This window comes from Lynx canadensis, chromosome A1 (genome assembly GCF_007474595.2).
Source record: "Lynx canadensis isolate LIC74 chromosome A1, mLynCan4.pri.v2, whole genome shotgun sequence".
In the NCBI taxonomy this organism is placed as follows: domain Eukaryota; kingdom Metazoa; phylum Chordata; class Mammalia; order Carnivora; family Felidae; genus Lynx; species Lynx canadensis.
This window is the reverse complement of record NC_044303.2, coordinates 14,135,479-14,161,734: the sequence shown is the minus strand read 5'-3', so window position 1 is coordinate 14,161,734 and position 26,256 is coordinate 14,135,479. Positions and strand designations below refer to the sequence as shown.

The following is a 26,256-nucleotide window of genomic DNA, read 5'->3' as shown; positions in this document are numbered from 1 at the left end:
GAACAATCCACAGAGTTTTAGGGAAATGATATAAAAATTTATCCAGAACAGGCTGGGTCTATACACCCGGCAGGAGTACAGACGTTTTACCACTCAGGTGAAGATAAGGAGAGAATACATTTTTTCTCTCAAAATTCCACCAGCCTATTTTGTAGCCTAAACAATACTGATAATTCTCTCAATAATTCACACTACCTGAGTTCTATGCGGAGTTCAAATATACACTCTCATGCTGCTGTAAAGTATATTTTACCTAGAGTTTCTCATTTAAGAAGATTATGGCCTTCACGGATAAAGCCATGTAAATTATACAAAAATTGGAAGAATTTTTAAAAAGTGAGTCTGCGATTTGATCTTGTCCTGATTTTTGTTTTTTAAAGATACAGATATTGAAAATCACAGCTGATAATTTCATTCTGACATGAATTTAAAAGGTTAAGTTACTATCTGAAGAAAGGTAATCTGGTCGCCTTTCACAGCAGCCTGCAAGCTTTGCAATCTGCATAGAGAGGGGCATTTGTCATCATTAGCTGAGCTGTGACAGCTGGCACCCAGGGTGTCCCAGAATCAAGAAGTGGCAGAGAGACTCTTGGTTTAGGTTGCCATTAAGTGTAGGAGGTTTCTTGAGGATCAAGTATATTTTATAAAAAGCTTTGTGATGTAACTAACAGCAGTGAACATATTTGAATTTTCCGTAACATGGATAATACGATGATAGCACATAGTTAGCAGGTTGCCTCTAGACAACAAGATGCCGGATTGCCGTATGAATAAACATCCACTGCCTGCCACTTAGAGAGCGAGAATTGTCTGCAGTACCCAAATAGCTCTGGCACACTGTTTCTCTCAAGGTTGGATCGGGGTGATCAACGATTAAGTATACTCAAGGCAACAGAATGAAGATGGAGAGAATAATTCTCAGTGATATTTTAAATTTGGTTGTAAACAGTTCATAACGTCTCAGGAGTGAGTTCGACTACACACCCATTAGAGTACCCATCCTTTCGAGAACATGAATATGAAAATTAAAATCATTCACACAGATGCAATCCTCCAACCGTCCGAGGTGTATACAATCGGTAATAAGTATTTAAAAATAATCCTCGGCCAAAGTTTAAAATCAGAATCTTCTTACCAATTGAAGGTTACTAATTGTGGGCCTGAAACAGTTGTGGTTCATATGGCCAGAAAAGAATTTCTAAAACCAACATTTTATGAATGTTTGTCTTGTTCGTGCAAAACTGTATAAAGCAAAAGAAAGTTTAACTTAAAAAATAGGTTGATCAGGTCTTTGAAAAATAAGTATGCTACAACCCCTTTAAAAAATCATCAATGTTTGCAAACATAATCAATAACACTAGGTTTTATATTATTATGTAAACTAGTTTTCCACAAATAAAACTAATTTTTGTGTTAATGTAAAATCTATGCAAATACATGCAGTCATTTATCAGGAAAGCTGACAAGCATTCCATATTGGAGGGGAAATGAAACTGCCTCAAGAAGAGAGGCAATTAATTATTTCTGTATTTTTTCTTCTTCTGTCTTGAGGCACAAAAGTTATCCATCCAGTTAAAATAGCAAATGAAATAAAGAGATTTTTTTTTTATTTAAACACATATGGCTTTTGCCTGCAATACTGATCACCACAAGGTCTACAGATGCCCGTGGCTAAATTGTACACTGGCAGATGTACACAGGGGAAAACTGTGCTAATGCAGCGTGGAGAGCAAAACAAATGAAGAACTGAATTTGCTAGTAAAAGAAAAAAAAAAACACAACAAAAAGCAAAACCCCAAAACCAGAAAAAAAAACCCTAAAATTTCCCCCCCCCCAGAGAGTTATGCAATTTGCTTATCAAATACAGGTTCAGGTTGCACAAAAAATTTAACCATTGTCTTTGCAAGAAAGCAGAAAACAATTTTAAATATATGAAAGTGTTTTTATGGATACACACACATATTAGGTATGTGAGTGATGGAGCTAAGTATATTTGTATTTACATGGACAGAATGGCTAGCAAGGTTTAAACTCATTCACAATTAAAATCTTATGATATTCAAAACTGCCACAGTGTATGTGTCTGGATAAATACTGTTAGAACTTCCAGTTATTATTATTTTAAAAGTCTATTTAGCCTCAGTCTCTTAAGGTATTATTGAAAACTGTATAGGTTATCATGGAATAAACTTGCAGTGTGATATTACATCCTGGTGGCAAGAATCCTATATTTAGTAGCTGTTTCCTTTTAGCAGGTTAAAACAAATGTATACAGGCCGATTCAATCTTTTATTATCTGAAATACTGGGGATGTCTGTGTGTGTGTGTGTGTGTGTGTGTGTGTGTGTGTGTGTGTGTACACAGCCTGCATGCACAGGCTATTTTGCAAACCATAAAAAGAGTATACTTTCTAAAAATGGCTTAAGATTATTAAGAAAGCAATAACTTCTTTCTTAATAGGGCTGTAAGCATGCATAACATTAAAATTTGTATTGTAATTGCCAAATAAAAATATAAAACAAAAAGCATTTAAATAATTTTATATCTTGGGGAAAGAAACAGAAGACTAGTTGTACTATTCCAAGTTGTAAAAAGGCAAAATACTTCAAAGAGCATCGTTGTCAATGAACATGTCTGCTCTCCTATAATTTAAGAATTCTTTGGAGTCTTTATAGCCATCTAAATTTCAATGACAATGTATATTTATATAAAATTAGGATTAGAGGTATATGTTTCAAGAATGTATATATATTAATTAATATTAGCTCTAATAAACTCCTTGGCCTTGTCCCCCACCACTCAAAGGGAGGATTAATTTACCGAAATATAACGTACAATGTAATTTCAATGCTGAGAGATTTATTTCCCCAGTGACATAAAGCTAGTGACATTACCAATATGCCTCAAATGTTGTTAACTTACATAAGGAATCCCTGTTTCTCAATAGATATTCTGACGTGCAAACTATAAGCTATATTCATAAGTCTAATACGTACATTCATACCAACGTAACAGATCTTAGCAGTTCCTTTGAAAAATGAATCTTTTACCAAGCGTAAAGGTGATATATATTAAAGTCAAACAACCTTCAGGTCCAACAAAAATTGTAAGCCTATTGCTTATCTCTCTGAAGTATCATTTCATACTCTGCCTCTACGTCAGTGTGATCTGATTAAAACTGGCCTTAAATTAGAAACATGATAAAAATAAATAAATTCTAGAGGAATAAAAATAGATTTACAATCTAAAGATTTTTTGAGAGAAAAGTAAAACACCCAGATACTTATACATGAATCACAGAATTTATGAATGAAAAAATAAAACAGGGGCATGAGGAAACTTGTGGCAATGGAAATATTCTGTTGGTGCCAGCATGATATGACTGTGTATATTTGTTAAAATTCACAGAATGGCACATTCATGGGGAAAAACCATAGAAAAGGATAGTTCTGTACACAAAATACACATCAGTAAACCTGGCTTCAATAATAAAAAAATAGAGTTCACATAAAAATCAAATAAAACTATACTTTCTACTTCATTGGTTTCAAATTTTCTTATTAGAAAGACTATGTCTTACAAACTCTGTGCTCTTCATGCTTTTGATTTGATCTAGATGTGTAGACAATAGGAATAAACACGTAGACCAGAAAGTATTAACTACTTATGAATACTTCTGACTTGATATTTTTGACAAACATGGAAAATTGGGCTTTTTAGAAATACATACTTGTATACTAAAATGTGTATTATTAGAAGAGTGAAAATAATCACACATAGGTGGAAATGAAATCATTCTTTAGGTGGTGTATTCTCGGATGTTCATAATCTCTACGTGTAAAAAAAAAACGATAAAGAAAATTCCTATTCATAAACTCATTTCCTTCATTTTCTATAAAGCACTTATTTATTATATAAAAATATATATATGATAAGAATAATAGTTTTTTTATTCAATGTAATTATTCTCTTAAATTATTACTCCTGTTGCTAATCATTAAAAAAATAATAAATCCTGGTTTAGAGGAATTGCTTCGTTCATGAAAAAGTAAGCTCCAAAACGGTAAACTAGATCTAGAAAAGGTTATTTTAGACATGCAATCACTGAATGTTGATTATCTATATACCATTCTCTAGCCTCAAGGTCATGTTGAATATTTCCAGTGGCTTAATCACATACAGTATGGGACAGTAATGAGAGCTATGCAGTCCTGGATGACCCACTACAGATGTACAGATTAAGACACTAATCACATTTGATTCCATTGTTTTCTCTAAGTGCAATAAAACGCAAATGTGCTAAGAGTACCAAGGTTGTGGTCATATACACAAATGTCAGTAAATCCACGTGAATTATGGGTTAAGGAATACCTAGTTCTCATATACTCGTAAAGAAAAGAATCATGTGAGTCCATTTATCTTGCCAGAATATTCCTATAATATCCAAAGGAAAAATAGAGGCTGAAATCTAACAAAATGAATTCGAATTTTCTAGATTATAAAGATTAACAGTGACTTTCTGAAGGGTCTATGAGGAACTGGAACATTGTAATCAACACTTCCTACATAACACTCAATAAATAAATGATTGACCCCAATATCCTTAAATTTCTGGAAAGAGTAAAGAGATCACATTCTATTTTGAGCAATAAGAATATCTTCTGCTTGATAACCCTCCACCCCTCCAAATTTTTCAGTTCATAGATGCAACTTAAAACATCCTACACCAATATGTACACATTCAAATGAAGTGAGGAAATAGACAACTGTCTGAATAACCCAGTCCTTCCATTTTCTTTTTTCTGCCCAGAGAAAGGCTTTGGTTGGAATTACCCAGAATGACTGCAAATCCGCAAATCTAGTAGGTACACTTCTAACTTCCATCTTTAATCTCAAAGTTACTTTCTTTTCAACATTTATTAGCACCAATAACAAGTTTACTAAGCAACACTGTACGGAAGAAAAGTACGCCCCACAACAAATGTTGACTATCTGATGTGTACTAGGGGGATGAGGAAAAGTGAGGCCATAGCCTTGATCATTCAAGTGAAGAATTAAGGAAATAATTTTTTTAAAAAGCTTCAATTATCAGGATGCTCTCTGGTTGAAGAAATAAAATAGGGTCTAGATTGTGCCAACAGTGACCTCAATTCTCGGCTTCACCGTTTCATAAACCTGATATTAAAATATGAAATAATTGTTTTAAGAAATCATGGAAACTTTTGAAGCTCTCAAGCTATTTTGTTTCAAGTGTTCTTATACGAGGAGTCACAACAAGAAGAAAGGTATAGATGCCATCAAATTAGATTACCAGAAAAACTGCCTCTATTTTACTTTATTTAATGTGACACATCGAGAAAACCCTGCACAAATATCTGTCTTTAATTTCTCTAGTGTAAAAAAAGAAATATATTGTGTCTGGCAGAATGAAACAGATGAAATAGCCTGGGTGCATTTAAAAAACGAAGTGGGGGGAGGTAGAAATCAGATGCGTACAATGAGCCTTCAAAGCCACTCCAGCAGTAGGGATAAATAATTTAATAAACTCAACTTCATATTCTTTTTATCTCCCCAGTGTAATAAGCACATATTAAAAAAATAAAACTTTAAGTTCATGAATACTTGCGAGTAGAATAGCAGCCAGCAGATATAAAAAACACAAAACAATATCTATGTGAGCATTTAACATGTATATGTATATTCTCTAACAGACACATTTTTCCAGATGAAAGGTCACAATTGCTTAAATTCATGAACATGTAATTCAAACTTAAATTAGTTTTTTTAAACACAGAAGCCTTGCATTCCTGCATTTCTGCATTTCTCAAGGTAATAGTTTTTCTTTAAACCTAATAAGGTGACTGTTTACACATTACATTGTGTATCCCATACAAACTAAGTAGGATTACAGAAGGGGGAATAAGTTACTTAGGAAACAGGACCTCAGGAAAAATTATTTTGCCATCGTTATTTTGAATGTTTTGAAACGTTAAGGACCATAATATTTAATTGTTTTGTATTCATTAATACCACTAAAATTTATGATAATGGTGTGTTGGTGACTTTTTTGGATTCTTTTCCTAAATGATACACTTTAAGTCAAGGCTGCCTAGTAACCTAAGTAAATGAAATGAAAAAGTCAAGCCAGTTAGACCTTAAAATCCCAAATATCATTCAAATGTAAGCATCTCAAACTATCATTAAATCATGAGATTCTTGGCTTTTTTTCCTTTTTCCTTCAATTAGGTCAGTTTTCTTCAATTATCATCCTATTATTAGCTCACGTCAAAGATGACTGCATAGCAAAGCACTGAAAACAATTCAGCATTTATATCCTAAAGCATTGGACACGCACAAGCTTTTACTCTAGTACTAAGATTATATTTATAGTAAAAAAAATAATACAAGACTGAAATCATTAGAGTTGTTTTATAACTTCTCATATAAGTAAATAAATTGATTTCAAGCCATCCCCAGGTAGTAAATAATCATTTGAAATAACTAGTTCAATAGGTCAAGTGATATTTCACAAAAAAATCTTATAAAATAACTAAGTTGCTCCCACAAAACTACCTCCAAAAACGCGGCTGAATTACATAAATGTATACTATATATTGTAAATTCTTCTCCATAGGTCATTTCCTTAAAACAAACAAAAAAAAAAAAATTAAGGGATAGAAAACACACTCCTCGGATAGTTTAATTTTCCCTTCAACAGTGAGAGGTGTCTGAGATCACTGAAAGGATTCAGCTACAGAAGGCAATTCATTTCACGTGTTCAGTGTGATAGAAAATCACTGTGTTGCAGCAACAAGCAGTACTTGCGCTCGAGTATTATTCTAGGGCGCCCAGTTCACCTACAGTGATAACGGCGGGTGGGTGAATCCTGTGTTATGTAAATCACTGTCAGCTCACAGCGTGAAGGGTGCTGGGGGAAGCAGCTCGGAAAACACAGTCCCGGCGTCCTTGGAACTGAATGACTTCACTTGCCTGGAACATTCTAGGACTAACGACTTTCTTAGTCCTTTTCTCACCATCCATTTTTCTTCTTCAAAGTGCAAATCGTTAGTGAAAAGGCCCCGGTTACACCAATTAGTTTGCACAAAGTGCTTCGGTGTTTAGCTTCGCTTTAACCCAATTAAGCCGCACAGCGAGCCCCGAAGATGCGCCACCTGCGCGCTTGGCTCCAGCGAGGCCGGCCGGGCGCCCCTCGCGTCCCTCGCGTTAGACCCACCCGGACCGCCGCGCCACGGTCCCCCCCACACGGCCCCGGGGCCTCCGCGTCCCAGGCCGCACGTCCTCGGCGGCCGGGGTACTTGCAGGTGGCCCAGCAAATCGAGGGACGAGGTCCTGGCCGAGCAACTCTGGTCCGCACCCAAGGGACAGAGCGCTGGGCGCAGGGGCCCGCGGCCGCCGACGAGAAAGTGCGGGGCTAGGCTGCGGGCGCACGTGGGCCCGGGCGGCGGCGGGGCTGAGGGATGCGCGGGCAGAGGCCGTGGCCTGGAGCGGACGGGGAGAACCCGAGGACACCGAGTAAGGCTTAGAATAACGCGCACGCAGGCGAAAAAAACCCACGGAACAGAGAGAGGAAAGGAGGCTGGCTTGGAAGTGCGGAGCAGCGGGAGAGAGGGGACAGACGCTGGGTGAGGGCCAGAGGCGGCTTTTCCCCTGAGACCAAGGCGCATCTTCGCCTTCTTGGCCTCGGGTTCTGCAGATCGGATTTGCCTCCTCTTCTTCCTCTTCCAACTGCCAAAAGGTAGCAGTGCGTTCACCCGCAGAGCCTGCAAAGTGGGGAGGGGCTGTTCGCGTGTTCCCAGTCCCTGCTCCCCAGGGAATGGAAGGTTCCTGGGGAATAGAGTAGATGGATGCCATGAGCCCCAAATCTAATGTATTGTTTTAAGCTAAATCTGGAACCTATCACTCTTGGATAAGGAAAAAGGAAATAATAGGTGCCTTTGTGATGCTCGTACCTGTGCAAAAAAAAAAAAAAAAAAAAAAAAAACAAAAGCTCAGGTAAAAAGTGGGAGCCCTGAACAAGATCTTGTTGAAAGTGGCTCTGAAAGAAAGTGCCTACAAACCTGTTACCAGGAGTTACAAGATTTGGCTGGAAATATTGTTAATTTTAAAGACACGACATCTAAATTAAAGGTAGGCATTAAAAATCTGCCTGGGTTTTAAAACCACTACATGGTCCCTAAGTAGTATTTATTTCCTTTCCTGTACATGAAGGACACAATTGGTATCACCAGAAAACAAAACCAAAAACATGTTCTACATAAATCCATTCCCCCCTCCTGTATCAAGGTTCCAAAATTTGGAAATGTTGATTTTTCTTTCAAAGTTTTCCAAAATGGCATTTAAATTTTAACACCCTGGATGACTGCAAATTAGTTTTCTTTTACAATCATAACTGATTTTTCCCTCAATCAAATCACATGAAATCGTATAAAATTAGAAGTCTGTCAGGTCACCACTAAGGACACTTAGGAGAGGAGGTATATCCTGAATTATACATCAATAGGCAAGCCAGAAACCCCGAGCCTGAAAATTTTTGGAACAGTTATCTGCCAGTAGGTCTCATCTCTATGATCTCGCCTTCATTTCACATATTAAAACCCAGCCCACTAGGAACTCACGTTACCACAGTCTCTCAATCAGAGAGAAGTTATTTTTTAAAGCTTTCTACCAGTGCGTACAAAACTCAGTGTCCTGATTATGTTGGCAAGTCAACCGAAGTACAAAGAGGGCTGCAGTTGGGGACAGAGGGGGAGTGATCCTAAACATTTTTTTAAACATCCTAACTTAAAGAGCAGTAGACAACGTCTAACAAAACAGTAATTTTCAGATTCCTTTCAACCACTGCAAATGAGGAAAAACCAGAGTTAAAACGCTGCATAACATTAAAACAACAACAACAACAACAACAACAACAGCAACATTCTGACATTATAGGAACATCCAAAAAATTACACAGGCATCAGTCCATCTAAAGCCAACTCGCACCGACGTGCAACAGCGAGCTCTCAACCTGCATTTTAAAAGACCTCCAGGATTAAGAGACGTTAATTATCTTATTCTAAATGCAAGTTAGTGACTTTGGTTTTAGAAGACCCCATCTAGTTCACTAATTGATGGATGACCATTAATACACCTGTATTTGCATTTCCGCGGTAAAAAGACAAGCAGGGCTTTTTTTTTTCAACACAGAAGAGAAGCACTTTGCCAAGTCTTTTCAAAACGTCAATATGCTTCCATTAATACCAAAGCCGAGAGATTCCTCTTGATTTCCAAAACTGCCTAGGTGGCCTGGGTGGTTTTCTGCCGGCAGCAGCCTCCTACCTTTAGTTTGTGTGCCTATATCCACGAGGGGGGATTAATTAGCCGGGTTGGAGCTGAAGGAGGCTGTCGTGACGAGCCCAGTGGCGATTGGCCGCCAGCCTGCCTGGCCCTGCCTTTATAATTTCCACACGAGTGCATCTGGGCTCTTAGACAAACCAACAGCAGCTTCTTCTGACACAGACACACGCACACTCACCCCCGACACACACTCCGCACACTTTTCCTCCGTCTGATTAACAGTCCGGCAGACACGATGATTGCGGGAAGGCGTCAATAAATACGGAGAGGGCCGGTTTTTTTGGCTACGGGAGGAGCTTTGCTGGGTCTCGGCGCAACTTTTGTTTTCACTACTGAGAAGGTGATCTCTCCTTGCGTTTCTCTCGCACAAGGATCCTTTAAAGGAGGAAGAAAGACCGAGAGGGGGGGTGGGGGGAGAGCAGGCTTTCACTTTCAGGCCGTCCGCGCTCAAAGATAAAAGGAAGGGGGGAGAGCAGCGGGCTGGGAGTCCAGCGCGGCAGCACGTCGGAGAGCGTTTGGGTGCGTTTCTGAGCGCGGCGGCCCGTTTCTCCACCGAAGTTGGCTCCCGCTCTAGCAGCCGCATTGGATCCCACAGCTTACTGCGAGACTCCGGTGTACAATCCGGATCTCTGCCCCAACATGATCGCGGCCCAGGCCAAGCTGGTGTACCATCTGAATAAATACTACAACGAGAAGTGCCAGGCCAGGAAGGCTGCCATCGCCAAGACGATCCGCGAAGTCTGCAAAGTCGTTTCCGACGTCCTGAAAGAAGTGGAGGTCCAGGAGCCCCGCTTCATCAGCTCTCTCAACGAGATGGACAATCGCTACGAGGGCCTCGAGGTCATCTCCCCCACCGAGTTTGAAGTGGTGCTTTACCTGAACCAGATGGGGGTGTTCAACTTCGTGGACGACGGCTCGCTGCCCGGCTGCGCGGTGCTGAAGCTGAGCGACGGGCGCAAGAGGAGCATGTCCCTCTGGGTGGAATTCATCACCGCCTCCGGCTACCTCTCGGCGCGCAAGATCCGGTCCAGGTTCCAGACGCTGGTGGCCCAGGCGGTGGACAAATGCAGCTACAGGGACGTGGTGAAAATGGTGGCGGACACCAGCGAAGTGAAACTGCGAATCCGAGATAGGTACGTGGTGCAGATCACCCCGGCCTTTAAGTGCACCGGCATCTGGCCCAGGAGTGCTGCCCACTGGCCGCTTCCCCACATCCCCTGGCCGGGACCCAACCGGGTGGCGGAGGTCAAAGCGGAAGGGTTCAATCTCCTGTCCAAGGAGTGCCACTCCCTGGCCGGCAAACAGAGCTCGGCCGAGAGCGACGCCTGGGTGCTGCAGTTCGCGGAAGCGGAGAACAGACTGCAGATGGGGGGCTGCAGGAAGAAATGCCTCTCCATCCTCAAAACCTTGCGGGATCGGCACCTCGAACTGCCCGGCCAGCCCCTCAACAATTACCACATGAAGACTCTGGTTTCCTACGAGTGTGAAAAGCATCCCCGGGAGTCGGACTGGGACGAGTCCTGCCTGGGTGATCGGCTTAACGGGATTTTGCTGCAACTTATCTCCTGCCTGCAGTGCCGGCGGTGTCCTCACTACTTCCTCCCGAACTTAGATCTGTTCCAAGGCAAACCTCATTCGGCTCTGGAGAACGCTGCCAAACAAACGTGGCGACTGGCGAGAGAGATCCTGACCAACCCGAAAAGTTTGGAGAAACTTTAGAGGACCGTTTCGTCAAGAGCCGAAATGTGATTGCTCTTCTCAAAGACCTACTTCGGTGTAAACTTCCTGGTCGATTCCTATCTAATATTCCACTTGTCAGTGCAAACAATCTCTTCCTTAAAAAGGAATAACAGTACAATGTTTAGGCATCATCTCACCCACCCCTCCAAGGGGAGAAGAAGAAGTAGGGAAAGCGGATAGAGAAAAACCCAAACCCACAAGTATTAGAAGACTTCTTTTACAAAGGATTTCTTATCGCCCTCGAAAAGTACACAGTAACACCCGGAAAGCAACCCGGCTGTGATGCAAGACCACAGAGAACACTCTGCCCAGCTATCAAAGGATTATAGCAATCCTGGTGATTTAGGTGCATCTGTCTGTGAGTAAACACCATTTGGATATGCCATCTGAAGGAAAGTGTAATGTATATTTTGGTTTGTAACAAATATTGTGATCTCACATTGTCTTTGAACGTGTGGATGTTGGTGTTTTGTGATTTGGTGAACAGAAGTTAAATTGCCGTTTTGGATACTTCCAGACATTTTCCGCTAACAAAGATGCCATTTAAAGGTAGATTTCCTCCCGGTACTTTTATCTGTCTTTGAAAGTGTCTGAACTTTAAAAAAGTTTACATTTTGTTTCAAATATAATGCTTGTTCTATTTCTAACATTCCATAAATATACTTGAAATGTTATTTAAATATATTCAAAGAAATTTGAATTCAGCTTATATAATAACGCTTGAATATCTGAATTATATATTTGAAAATGCACTTGAAATACACTGGATAACTACTTTTGTGACTTAGATTTTAATTTCTGTTGCTGGTTTTTATTTAATTAGAAGCTAATAAATGAAGTAAATAAAAGTTGTTGTGTCTCACTTTAAATTGTTTTTCTATCAAAAGATGTAACGCTTCATTTTGGAAACTGAACCCACCTGAGTATCTTAAACATTTTGAGGAGTGTGCTAATGGAATTATTAAAAATAAAACCTTAAAATACCGGAGAAAACTCTTTGTACGGCTACAGAAGCTAATGATCTACTTGTAAGACTATTTCTTTCTATGACAGACAGATTTAAATCTACCCTTGAAAGTCTGCTCTTCTGGACTAGGTTCTGTAGCATTTCTGATAATATAAGGAAAAAAATATGTCATGACAGCAAAGACTGTGGAGTTAAAAATCTGACTCAGAGAAAGTGAACTCAAAGTCACAATGAAAGTTTCAAAATTTGTATATGAAAACTAACTATGCTAATAAAATAAAGATTATTTCTGACCACTTTATGTCAAATCTTATTTTATGCAGTTAGTGTTCCATTAGCTGAATAAGTTAATCAGAAACCCAAAATTTATTTTTCCTTTGTAGGGCAAGCTAATGATAAAAGCATAAAGACAAACTTTAAATTATTTAAAAATCAAATACACTACATTTCAGCTCATTTTAAACATTCCATCCTTTGGGAGCCAGAAGTGTAAGAAGTCCTTTGACTGTCCTTCCAAGTATTTTAATAGTCAACAAGTGCTGAGAGCTAACCACCTACAGGCCCTAAGGTAGGCAGTTAATTCAGGTGAGGGTAGATTTTGGAATTTCAGTTCCTCTTCTACAAATCGTGTTTTATAATACTTTATTTCTATACAAAAATTAAATACAAATAATAAAGTTCTGAATCTGTGGGAGCATTTGTCTTTGACTATTTTAGAATAATTGCTTCTGATAAAGCTTGCAAAGGAAGATCTTTTGTATACTGATGCTTGGATATCTAGCAGGACACTTGAATTCTTAACCTCAGAAAAGTTTACAAACTGCAGGGTAACATAAAAGTTAAAACAACAATCACACTGATTTGAAAAGAAAGTGCAGAGGTGTAGAGCTGTCCCAACATCAGGTTTTAAAATCTGCACAATAAGATATACTAAATAAATATTTATGCATTTCAAATTGTCCAAATATGTATCTTCTGGCATTACACCCACAGAAGAATGCAAACTTTAAACATCTGATTGCTAGTATATATGACCTATACACTTGAAATCGATGCTTCTTAGAGAATTAGTTTCTCCTGCTCTTAAATTCACATGTAAAGCGCATTCTTATTTCAGGAGATGAAAAATGGATGTAATAATGGAGATGAATTTATATTTAAATGCCACCTCGCCCCCCCCCCCCGTTTCCTTATAACCTTTTAATGAATAATAATTCACATTTCAATGTACACGTCTGGAAATTAAAAGTGATCTTAAGGTATTTCAGAAAAACCTTCCCAGTCTTCCCAAAGAGCTTGGGATGCTGTACCCCAGAGACTTTGAACAATTGGCTTAACTATCAAATCTACCCAAGTGCAGACAAAGGCTCTCATGTAGAAAGTATTAAAATGAGCATGCTCTGGTAACACGGGATTTAAAATCATTAATATATTCTTCAGTCCCATAAAATAGAGCATGTGTTATTTCATTCATTTTATTTCCTATGACAAAGATGGAAACATGCTCCCCTCCCCCACTGTCATTTAAAACCAAGCAAAATGGAAAACCACTTCCTGCCACAAAGCCACCAGGACTGTTTACAGAATCACTAACTCACTTTCGTGTCGATCTTCTTGAAGGCAGGATCATCCTCATCTACCTCGAAGTAGATTTCTGTCGTGGTGATGGAGAGAGTCCCCTTGGCCACCACCACAGGAGCGATGAGCTGGGCTGGGGTACTGAGAACCACTGGGCCTGAAAGACAAGGGCACCGGAGTCAGGCTGAATCCCTGTGGCCCTCTCTCGCTCCCTCCCGAAGGGTGCCGCAGGTCTTTATTTTTAAAGATGTACTAAGAAAATGGTGCCTGTGGTCATGCGGCCAGCTCCTCTCGTGTGAGATAAGGTCTGCTTAGCTTTTGCACATTATCTTATAACGAGAGTAGAGATACAGAATCCTATAAAGCCCCAAGAGGTCAGAATACCGAATAAGTGACCCTTAGCAAGAGAGTTGGTAACCTCCGCCTAGAAATCCCACAAATGCCCCGATTCTCCGTGGGGCACCACCGGCTTTGGGAGACCCTAGGCAGTCAGCACTGCCCCCAAAGGCCAGCCATCCGGGAAAGGCCGGTCCACTGGGCAGCGGAGTTCCCCAAGGATGGGCGGGAGGGTGTGAAGGGGTACAGGATCTGGATGTATGAATTCCACTGTACTAACGGGTTTGCAACTTGCATGAAGATTCACATCGGCGTCCTAAGCCGCGCCACATACGCACGTACACACACACACACACACACACACACACACACAAGGATATTAAGTACATTTCTTATGTAGAAAAGAACAAAAATCGTAGCAGTGATTTTCACAGAGAATCAGTCAAAAGTGATGAAATTGTAAGACGCTCGAACAAGGCGATTCTCAGAAAAGCGTGCCAAAAGTGCTATTTCTCAACTTTTGAAACTAGAGAAACTAATCTTCAGGAAAAGATGTTTCAGAAAGTGTGCCTACTTCGAGTTCCCTCAATCTGAGTTAATGTTGAAAATTACGTTTTAGAATATTAATTCAAAGGGGATCACTTAACTGCCCCTTTAAGATTCCCCGAAAGGGGAGGCACTCTTTGCTATCCTGTACTGAAAACACAGACATGGAACACAGAAATTATTCTTTTTTTTATTGTTCTTCTCTCTCTCTTTTTTTTTTTTTTTTGGTAGCAAGGGCGCCTTAAGTTCCCCTCCAATCCTCCCCTCCTTCCATCTCCCCCCACGCCCTGAAATGCACATAGTCAAACGAGTCACAGTAACAGTAGGATAAAGGCAATAAAAAGGCAGGTCCCCTGCGGCCGCTCGGGCTCGGGGCCCTCGGCGGCGGCTCCTCGCGGTGAGACCGGCTCGCGCCGCCACCGCCGAGGCCACCGCTGGCAGGCCCGACCCGGCGGGGCCCGGGGACTGCGGGGAAGTTCACGTTCCCAGGGAGGCGTGCGCCCCGAGGCCGCTACCGTCCTGCACAAAGCCGGGCCGTTTCTGCCGCGGGAGGCACGGAGAGGGCTCTCGGCCGGCTTCGGTCGCGCCTAACCGGGTGGACAGGAAGCCAACTGCGTCAGTGTCAGCCTTCACCCCCGAGCTGACCGCCTGGGTCACACTAACGCGAAGCCCTTTCGGTTAGTTTATTGCCCTCGGTACCCCCCGAGCCCGCACCGGGGGGCCCGGCCCCGGGGCGCGCGCACTCCCGGCCTGGGTCCCGGGCCGCCAGTTCCCGCCGCGTAGCCAAGCGGAGTCGGGGTCCATCTCGGCTGCACAAGGTTTTTCTTTCCAAAGGGCGAGGCGGTCGATCTGAAGCGCCACTTTAAAGGCTCATCAATCTTAATCTAGGTTGCTCAAGTAATTATGCCCGAATCTCTTGTACGATTACAAGTGGATTTGGGTTTCTATTCCCCAGGCCCTCCTTTGTGTTTATTGGAGGGTCTGTGCGCGCGCTCCGCGGCGCCTCCTGCCTCCCGCGTCCTCCTCGGAATCCCCCAACGCTCGGGCCGGTTCGAACCGCTCCCTTAACCCTTGAGCCACCAGGACGCTCCAGTGGACGCCACTTTTCCTATTTCCTTTCTGGAGAGATCTTGACTGGAGGCTTACTCTCTTGACTGGGGCGAGGTGAGAAAGAAGGTGATGTGACTGACATTGAAAACAGTGCCTTCTTATACATCGTTGGGCCTTGCTAAAACCTTACAAAAGTCGTCATGCTATATATACAGCGAAGGCCAGTGACTTCTGGTTTAATAGAGGTTTCTGGCATTTGGAGACGAAGAATGGTCAAAAACATTTAAAATGGCGAACTATTCCTTTTTCTTAAAGAGTAATTTAACATATTCAAGCAATTAACTTGGGAGAAATTGAAAAAAAAATCAAGAAACACATTATCAAAACCATATATAGTGATTTACTGAAATATATTACGGATTCTAAGTACACGTCTCCGTGAACTTTTCACAGGGAGCACATTCTCTCTACTGGATTCTCTGCGTTTCTGAAAGGACACTGCGCTTGCCTCTGCTTTTACTCCAATCTGATTCTATTGAACTGAGATTTTCTGGGGGCTTATAAAAGGACTTCGAACTGGTTCTTCTTTCAGAAAGAGGCGTCATGAAACATTCAGCCTTAATAGTGTGTCATTTTTACCCCTGTCCTTTGGAAATCTCCAATTACAACTTCCAATTCCATAGCATGTTTAAGGAGCACCGAGTCTTTTTGTTGCAGCCTTCAGGGAGCAAACCAGCCGCAGAGAGAATACACAGTTAATCCACTACAGCAATAGAGAGAGGGGATTATGTTTTAATCCCTTTTGGGGGAGCCTCTGGATTTTAGGGATCTGATATTAAAATGTTTACATAAGACACCATCACAAACCAGATCTTCCATGTGGGAGATTTTCCATGTGAAAACCTGGGATCCCTTTTCAAATAAAAACAGTTTAAAGAGGGCAGCATCTGTGGATCCCAGAAAGATGGCGATCTTGCAGACTCTGTCCTGGAAGATGACTGGGTACAAATTCAACCTCCCAACTTTGCTTGGTGTGGTGAGTTCCGGACTGAATGTAGGTATATCCATTCCAACCACTATTATGGCAATAAAGGATATGTTACAATAATGTTCTTAGCACCTAGTGAAGTCTAGTGATGGCCATTAAACAGATGGGGGGGGGGTCAGAACCTCCTCCCCCATACTGATGCGTAGAACACAGCAGTTTAAAATGCCACCATCTAAAGTGGTGACGAAAGCAACAATAAGCGTTATTTGCTTTTAGAGTTGGCAGGTAATGTTTAAGAAATATTGATCCATCACTATTTCTGAAAGGATAGGGATACTACTTGACATTCATTTCAATGCTAATTTAAAATCTGAACTAGAACAAAGATCACCCAAGCATAATGAAAAGAATCTTTAAATGAATGAACTTCTCTTGAGAGTTACACCATCTTTAATCAGTTGAGATGGTAAACCTAGAGTAGAAAATACACATGTTTTATATTTGGAAAGGGAACTATTCATCAAATATATTTAAAAAGTAGAATGTTAAAAAATACTTGTGGGTTTGGATGATTCCACTGAAAACAAAATTCCAAGTCTGGAAATCTTAATAATACATCAACTTTCTAATAAAGCTTTACAGTGTACAAGGTTCTTTTACATCATTTTTACTTAACTACTAGTTCAATATTGACAGTTTTGGGGGCTATGGATGTGTCAATACCCTCTTGTCAAAGACCGCCAGGAACACATGTGTAGCTGAAGAAGTCGGGTTTACTGCTCAGTGCAATGAGGGAGAAACGGGCAACTTCATAAGGGACTTTGTAGGATATGGGCTTTGGTTAAGTGATTCTGAGAAGAGTTCAAGGAGCTTGGCTTTGCTCTGAGTTGGGCTCTGTCGGGAAGCAGGGATAATTCTGTGATTATGGGTCTTAATAAATCTTATCTAGAGGGATGGAGGGCAAGATCTAGGCTAAAGCTATAATTAGCAAAGAAGCAGCAGTCCCCCATATAAACCAGGAGATGGGCGGGGGAATGTTTGATATTTAGGTGGTATGCAGAGTGACCTTGCTTTTGTCAATGCTTGCACAAAATTATAAAGTTATTTTTTGCCTCACATCATCATCATGAGTTCTTGTCTGATGCTGGTGTTCTGTGAGATTGTTTATGACCAATAAGAAAACACCAGGGCCTAGCTATGAGCTCCATACTAGCTCCTGACAATACTGGGCTTCCTTATAAGGGTCAGGCAAGTTTCCAGAGGTCAAGGGCTGCTTTTCTTTTTCTCACATCCAGGAATTAGTCATTTTTAGGGGTGTCAGTAACATACTAACAGGCATTAACAGGCAACTATGGCAATTAATTTTTCAAACAAGGCTAAGATTCTTTACAAGTTTCAATATAAAGTACAACGAAGACTATATAGGGACAAAGAGCTGAAGTTGAATGAAAATTGGCATCATTATAATTATTTGATGAATTTCAACTGGCCAAACCTATATTTAGTGTACATGAAGTTACAATGAATTTTAGTATCACTTGAATACTTTCTAAACTTAGTTTAATATTAATAAAAGTTTTATTAAGTAGATAGATTTTCTTCAACCTCAATTACTTTAAAACTACATATTCAGTTTGCTCTAGGAACATGCAGAAGATAATTATTTGGGGGATAATAAACATTGACTAATCTTTATAAAATCATTAAACTTAAAATCCTGACATTACTTAGAAGAAAAAGAACTAATCTGAAATCCTTTGTTTAGTGGAAGAAGGTATCATTCCAAAAACAATTAAGATAAAATTTTAATATGGAAGTAATCTTTACAATTTCTTCTATAATATGATACAATTTGTAGGAAAAACTCATAGAGTGAGTAGCTGAACACATGTAAAGTATCTACCTGCAATGGACTTCTATTACTTTTAAGTATGGCAATACCAATTTAAAGAAAACATTTTCCCCATAGAATTCAAAGAATAACATGCTTTAATCTCAAAACAACTTAAAGGGAACTAATGAAGAATATAAGAGAGCTGGGACTTTGTTTTGAAATCTTAGGAAAGCTTTAGGCATAAAGAAAATGGAGGTGTTTGTGTATGTGCCTGGGGGAGAGGGAGTTAAGAGGAAATGTTAAGATCTGAGATTTCTATTAGCCAGGATAGTTCCCTGATTTCAAGCATTTGAAATTCCCCAAGAAAAAAGATAGGATAGTAACAAAATCTCTAGACAGTGACTCTTTTCTTTATGTACAGAAAATATTGATAGTGGTCCAAATATAATTTCAGAATAATAATCCTCTGAAGCTTTCAAAAACTTCTTGCAGGAAAATAGTTATAGAATGTTTATGCTTGAATCAAAAAAATATAATGTGAACAACTAATGGAATACACATCGCAAGAGTTATGAATTTAACTTCCAGCATTATTCTCTCCCTCCTTCCCTCCCAAACACACACACGCGCACGCACACACACACACACACACACACACACTATTGATTACAAACACTCTATAAACCTGAATTTTTTACAAAGCTCACTGTGTCCAAGAAGTAGCTTCTTAAGCTCTTTGGTGACTTCTTGAACATAATCTGCCTTTATTTATACATATTTTTAAGTTTATTTATTTGAGAAAGAGAGAGAAAGAGAGAGAGAGAGAGAGAGAGAGAGAACACATAGACACATGATGAGTAGAGGAAGGTCAGAGAGAGAGGGACAGAGAAAATCCCAAGCAGACTCCATGCTGATAGCACAGAGCCTTAAGAAGGGATCTACTGAACCAATAGTGAGATCATGACCTGAGCGGAAATCTGGAGTTGGATGCTCAACCAACTGAGCCACCCCGGTGCCCCAAATGTAATCTATTTTTATTTAAAAAAAAATTTTTTTAACGTTTATTTTTGAGAGACAGAGAGAGACAGAGCATGAGTGGGGAGGGGCAGAGAGAGAGAGAAGCAGACACAGAATCCGATGCAGGCTCCAGGCTCTGAACTGACAGCACAGAGCCCGACATGGGGCTCGAACTCACGGACTATGGGATCATGACCTGAGCCGAAGTCGGATACTTAACCAACTGAGCCACCCAGGTGCCCCAAACGTAATCTATTTTTAGATTGAGATGGACAATAACCAACCATCCCCATAATACACTGGTTTCCTTAGATTATTATTGTACAAAATTATACACGTGTTTAAGAACCACATCAAGGTCTTCAGATCTGAGTAAAGCTACCTGTGGTAAAACTCAACACAGTCCAGGGGCGCCTGGGTGGCGCAGTCGGTTAAGCGTCCGACTTCAGCCAGGTCACGATCTCGCGGTCCGTGAGTTCGAGCCCCGCGTCGGGCTCTGGGCTGATGGCTCAGAGCCTGGAGCCTGTTTCCCATGCTGTGTCTCCCTCTCTCTCTGCCCCTCCCCCGTTCATGCTCTGTCTCTCTCTGTCCCAAAAATAAATAAACGTTGAAAAAAAAAAATTAAAAAAAAAAAAAAAAAAAAACCTCAACACAGTCTGAAATGGAAACAGAAAGAATGGAGCCCTCTATATAAGAGCAATAGAAAACTGCATTTTAACAAAATATTTGTTCATCATGGTAGAACACCTATTTCTGCACTAATATTATCTAGCATCTCATCTAATTTAGCATGTTTATAATAAATAATTTTTAAATGTACCAAGAGATAATCTGATAGGCTCTAATTTAAACCTACCATTTAGGTTTTCCAATATATTTGTAGAACAGGTAATTTTTTCTATAAAAAATAAGTCAACAAAAACCCGTGCATTTTCCACAAAGGCAATGAGTAATTTTATAGGAAAAAAAACTTATAAAGCATATATACGCTAAGTAAATTTTAACTGAGTTATTTTTAGCACAAAAATTTACTAATAAACAGCGATCATTTTAATGTTCATTGTGCTCATTTGTTCTGTCTTTTGATTCACTAGGTGATCCAGATGAGATTTGTGTTTCTAGTTATATCACGTTTAGTTCAACATATGGAATACATTTTTTACTTTCTGGAAGCGTAGTGACTCTTTTATGGCATGAGGATATCATTTAATGATTGAGAAGAGTAAATTCCTACTGGACTAGATGAGTGAATAAACCAGAGGAGATGATTTAAATCTATTGGACCAGGAGGACCAAGTCTTTGTACCCTTGGGTGGAGTAAGGGCCTAGCCTTCATGGGTGCACGTTTACTGCAGCCTTATAATATATTTCATATATGTGTTTAAACGTCTATCCTCCCATTTGGCATAAGCTACTTAAAGAAAAGGGTGTTACCTTCTTCCTCTAACACAGTGGCTGTTGCATGGTATGCAATATATCTTTATGGAATTGAAAATAGAAAAAGAAATACACCATTATTGCATGTGGATGTACTAGTAAAAAGACATTGTATTAACAGATCACACCCTTTACATTTTTCTGGAATTCATTTCAAGTTGTGCTTTAAAAATATGAAAGACACTGCATTTTAGAGAAAACATAAGTAAAAGATATGCTGAAAACCAACAAGGGTTATAATGTAATTGGTCATTGTAGCTATGTCACATGTATACTATTATTTTTTTTTAATGGCATAATGTTATAACTGCCATAGTTTTCCTACTAAGTTGTTCCCTCCTTATAATTTAAATGCTTAGAGAAACATACTTAACTCAGCATCCATTCATTCATTCATGTGGTCAACAAAAATTATTCACTGTTTTGGGTACTAAGAGAGCACAGACTAAAGTATGAGACATGAATTTTACTCGAGAGCTTATAGTACATCGTAGAGGTAAGAAATATATACACGCGGTAATGACATAAAGGAGAAAAGCTATCTAAGCATTGTTAAAGCACTTTACATGAACCGATCTCATTTGTTCCTCATAACAACAAACCTATGATATACAGGAACTGCTATTGTGTCCATTTCACAGATAGAAAATGAGACGAAGTGGTGAAGTAATTTAGGGAAGGTCATACAACTAGTAAATGGTAGAGACAAGATTCTGCCCTGGTTATCTGACTTCAAAGTCAGGGCTGTTATGTATACATGCCTCCCAACAAGGAAGGGACAGAAAAAATTCCATAGACATTCACTGAACCGTGATGGTTTCCACCCAGCTTTTTTGGGGGGATAGCTGTAATTGGGACAGGAAGATGGCAATGGTATTTGAAGTGAGCTGTAATGGATGGGTAGGATGTGGACAGATGGATACGAGGGGGAAGAGCATTGTAAGCAGAGCAGAAGAGTTTGAACAAACACACAGCTGCAGTATGTGTACAGGAGAAGTAAGACTGGCCAGTGATTAGGACGTGTGAAGGGGGAGGGACAGTATGATGTGAAACTGAAAACACATACCAAGTTGTGAATGTGAGATGTTTCAGGTTAAGGAATCAATGATTAAAGCTCAGATATTACAGTGTGGCACGGTGGCGTTTATCCTTTTTTTGTGGTCACACATCTTGTTGAGAAGATGATTAGATATATGGCTCCTTCCTAGAAAATTCACTATGAACATCTGTCCATCCTGCTTCGGTAATAAATGAAGTATTCATATTTTGGAGAAAAATGAAAATTTGTCATTTATCTTGATGCCTTCCTCCATCTGAGACTTTTCTGCCTCTGCATTTGTCATTATCTTTCTCTCTCTCTTTTTTCCCCCAGTTTCAGAAAATGTATCTTTCATCCTGTTCAAACCAGTTACTCACTCTACCTGGGGTTTGGTCCTACCCTCCCTGCCCCCTCTAGCTACTATCTTATCTTTGTCCCTGACCTCCTTTGTTAAGTTTCTACACATCAGCTTCTCCCTCGTAGTTCTCCACCCCTGTTCACTCCTTTTGCCTGCACTTTTATCCTCTACTTAGGCCACAGTGGCAGAGGAGCACATGTGAATTCATGTGTTAAAAGCTCAGAAAATCTAGGGGCGCCTGGGTGGCGCAGTCGGTTAAGCGTCCGACTTCAGCCAGGTCACGATCTCGCGGTCCGTGAGTTCGAGCCCCGCGTCAGGCTCTGGGCTGATGGCTCAGAGCCTGGAGCCTGTTTCCGATTCTGTGTCTCCCTCTCTCTCTGCCCCTCCCCCATTCATGCTCTGTCTCTCTCTGTCCCAAAAATAAATAAAAAACGTTGAAAAAAAAAAAAAAAGCTCAGAAAATCTATCCATCAGTCCAAAAAAACCCTGCATGACATTGTATATTTAAACCCAGAGTTTTCCAAACACATTTAGCGATACTCCCCCCTCATTAGCATATTTCAAAATACCTGTGTCCTAAGGAATATCAGTGTGAAAAATGTTGAACAAGAGGAGAGTTCTTTGACTTCTAGAGCATACTGTTCTTTATTGTTCTCTTAGTGCCTGACTTCCTTGTTAGTATCCTTGGTGGGTTCTGACTTTGGCCCGCTGCTCTTCTCCATATGTATTCTCACTTTCCTTGGGTGATTTCAGTGTTTTAATTATAAACTCTATGTCCAACATTGGCTCTCAAATTCCAAACCTTGACAACCGTTTGAAAATGTCGGATAGCCATCTGACCTAGCTAAACCAATCATCGTCATTCTCCTCTCCCCTAAAACCTCGCATCTTCGCATTCCCAAAAACATTTAATAATTCCTAGATCATTCCCTCTCCTAGGCCAGGTGCCCCTCGTTCTTACTCCTCACAACCAGCCCATTATCACAGTCCCTGACATATTACCTTTTAAGTGTTTTTTTTTTAAGTGTCCCCTTCCCTTTTCTGCCACTACCAGTTTAAACTCGGTTCAGGCTCTCATTGCCTCTACTTCGAACAACAGCCTTTTACCTCAAGTTTCGGCATCCTAAAACCATAAGCTACACAGTGGCCTGAGTGATTTCTTTCAAATTTTTTAAATTGGATCTTATCATTTCCATGCTTAAAATCCTTCACTGTCTCATTGTGGCCTTCAGGATAAAAATCCAGGGTCCTCATGGCACATAACGTTCCCCCAGGAGCTTGTTAGTCTCAACTTCACAAACTCCCTGCCTCATACATTTACCTGAATAATTTAGAACTACTGTAGTTTCACAGGGAGGGTGATATTTTAGTATATAATTGTTTCCACTGTCTGCAATAACAACCCTTTAAATCTTTTGAAATCCTTTACTTACGTTTCTGGACTCAATACAGGAAACACCTATTCTAGGAAGGCCTTCCAGAATCTGCATGGTAGTCAAGGGTCCGGTTTTGTGTTATTGTTGTTCCCTTTGTATATCTAGGTTGCTGCTGTTTTTCATTGTGTATGTTTCCTCTAGACTATAACCTCCTTGGAAGCAGAAACTTTAATCGTATGTGTCTTTTTACTCCAAGCACCCACCATAATATCATGCATATAGTAGATATTCAATATTGATAATTGTTTTGCTTGGATGACCACATCCAACCTCAATCAAGTTGGGATCTGGCATCAGAGAATAAGGACCCAGCAAGTCCTTCCAGTTCTTATCTTTACTATGTGTGATGAATTTTGAAGTTTGGTATTTGAATTTATTATTTTCTCTTTTATTTTATTTTATTTACAAATAATGTGGGTAATAATCCACATAGGTGATTTGCTTACCCACAATGGGTTACAACTTAGAATTAAAAACCAAGCAAACAGGCACATGAAAAGATGTTCAGCGTCGCTCCTTATCAGGGAAATACAAATCAAAACCACACTCAGGTATCACCTCACGCCAGTCAGAGTGGCCAAAATGAACAAATCAGGAGACTATAGATGCTGGAGAGGATGTGGAGAAACGGGAACCCTCTTGCACTGTTGGTGGGAATGCAAATTGGTGCAGCCGCTCTGGAAAGCAGTGTGGAGGTTCCTCAGAAAATTAAAAATAGACCTACCCTATGACCCAGCAATAGCACTGCTAGGAATTTATCCAAGGGATACAGGAGTACTGATGCATAGGGGCACTTGTACCCCAATGTTCATAGCAGCACTCTCAACAATAGCCAAATTATGGAAAGAGCCTAAATGTCCATCAACTGATGAATGGATAAAGAAATTGTGGTATATATACACAATGGAGTACTATGTGGCAATGAGAAAAAATGAAATATGGCCCTTTGTAGCAACGTGGATGGAACTGGAGAGTGTAATGCTAAGTGAAATAAGCCATACAGAGAAAGACAGATACCATATGGTTTCACTCTTATGTGGATCCTGAGAAACTTAACAGGAACCCATGGGGGAGGGGAAGGAAAAAAAAAAAAAAAGAGGTTAGAGTGGGAGAGAGCCAAAGCATAAGAGACTGTTAAAAACTGAGAACAAACTGAGGGTTGATGGGGGGTGGGAGGGAGGGGAGGGTGGGTGATGGGTATTGAGGAGGGCACCTTTTGGGATGAGCACTGGGTGTTGTATGGAAACCAATTTGTCAATAAATTTCATAAAAAAAAAATAAAAAAAAAATAAAAACCAAGCAAACACTGGTTTATATATAATGGAATAGTGAAATGAACAAGGGATTTAACAGAGGAAGAAAAATGGGTTTAAATCTCAGCTTATCTCTTTGCTTGTAATGTGATCATGAGTAAATACCCCAATGTCTGGACCCCTAATTTCCACACCCTAAAATGAACTATGCTACCTAATTCAGAATTGAAAGTTACTGCCTATGGTTATTTTTTTCTTTCAATAAATTTTAATTATGTCTCCCAGCTTCATGTGCCCATCCACACATACCTCTTTACTACCTATCAAGCTCATTTTTCTCCCCAGAAAACTAGTTGGTGAATTGAGACTCCTTCTAGCTCAACCTTAGATAGAAGATTTTTTAAGAAAGTTTTTGTGATACCTGGTTCTTAACAATCCTGTTTTGTATACAATTGAACTGTAATAAGGCTACAACTAAGCAGTTTTGTTTGTTAGTGACCTAAATGAAGGAAAAATTCAACAGAACTTTTGAATTAAAAAAGCATAAAACATTGCAATCAGTCATCTTCTGATCAAGTAAATGCCTAAACATTTTAACTGGAAAAAGATACAATACAAAAAACAATATTTAGACAGGCAACTCAGTCTGACTTTCCCTTCCTTTTTGCTGATGAAAAGTTCTACACTTATATTTATTGGGCTGATGATTTGAACTGATGGAGCAGCTTCTACTGTGATAACAACTTACAAATTGACCACCATGTAAATACTTGTCCTTAAGTACCTTCTGCAGGATATTACTCTGGCTCTATAACACCAAGCCATGGAAATAAAATAATCAAATAAATAAAATATTTTCGCTCTGCAGAAAAACTTACTTGTCCTTTTGTATATTACGGCTTTAAATGCAGTGGCAAGATCAGTTTTTATATAATGTTTGTATTAGTGCTAAATTCTTTTGGAGAGACCACCGGAGTCCTCACAGGTGTGGCAATATGCGATGATGAATACTCATCTCTTCTTCTCCAAGTTGCTGACATCCACAGTTTGGCAGTAGGAACTTTTCTTGTTTGTTTGTTTATTCCTCCAAGTGTGACAGACAAGATGACCCATATATTTCCAGTAGGTGATTAACATACTCATTCATGTACTTTTTAAAAAACACAGCATAGGAGAGTTTAGTCCCCTACATGTAGGAGAGATCTGGTCTACTGATAAGTTAGTTCAGTTCTTTGTCACCTCTGCTTTTCAGGTTGGGAATAAATATAATTATAAGTCTGTAGAGGAATTACTTTATGGGAAAGTCTCTGTACAGAGAAA

General features: G+C 39.9%; 2 protein-coding genes across 2 annotated transcripts in view; one reads left to right on the top strand and one right to left on the bottom strand.

Moving 5' to 3' along the window:
- Positions 1 to 26,256, bottom strand: part of NBEA (neurobeachin) — a 694,460-nt gene that overhangs the window by 196,068 nt on the left and 472,136 nt on the right. Inside the window, 1 exon segment of the mRNA XM_030309029.1 lies at positions 13,663 to 13,799. Coding sequence (XP_030164889.1) covers positions 13,663 to 13,799 — 137 coding nt within the window.
- Positions 9,486 to 11,931, top strand: MAB21L1 (mab-21 like 1). Its single transcript, XM_030309015.2, has one exon. It carries the CDS (start codon positions 9,997 to 9,999, stop codon positions 11,074 to 11,076), a length of 1,080 nt encoding a protein of 359 aa, XP_030164875.1. The 5' UTR covers positions 9,486 to 9,996; the 3' UTR covers positions 11,077 to 11,931.

Coding starts and splice junctions, on each gene's coding strand:
- MAB21L1 (XM_030309015.2), top strand. CDS start 9,997: ATGATCGCGGCCCAGGCCAAGCTGGTGTACCATCTGAATAAATACTAC.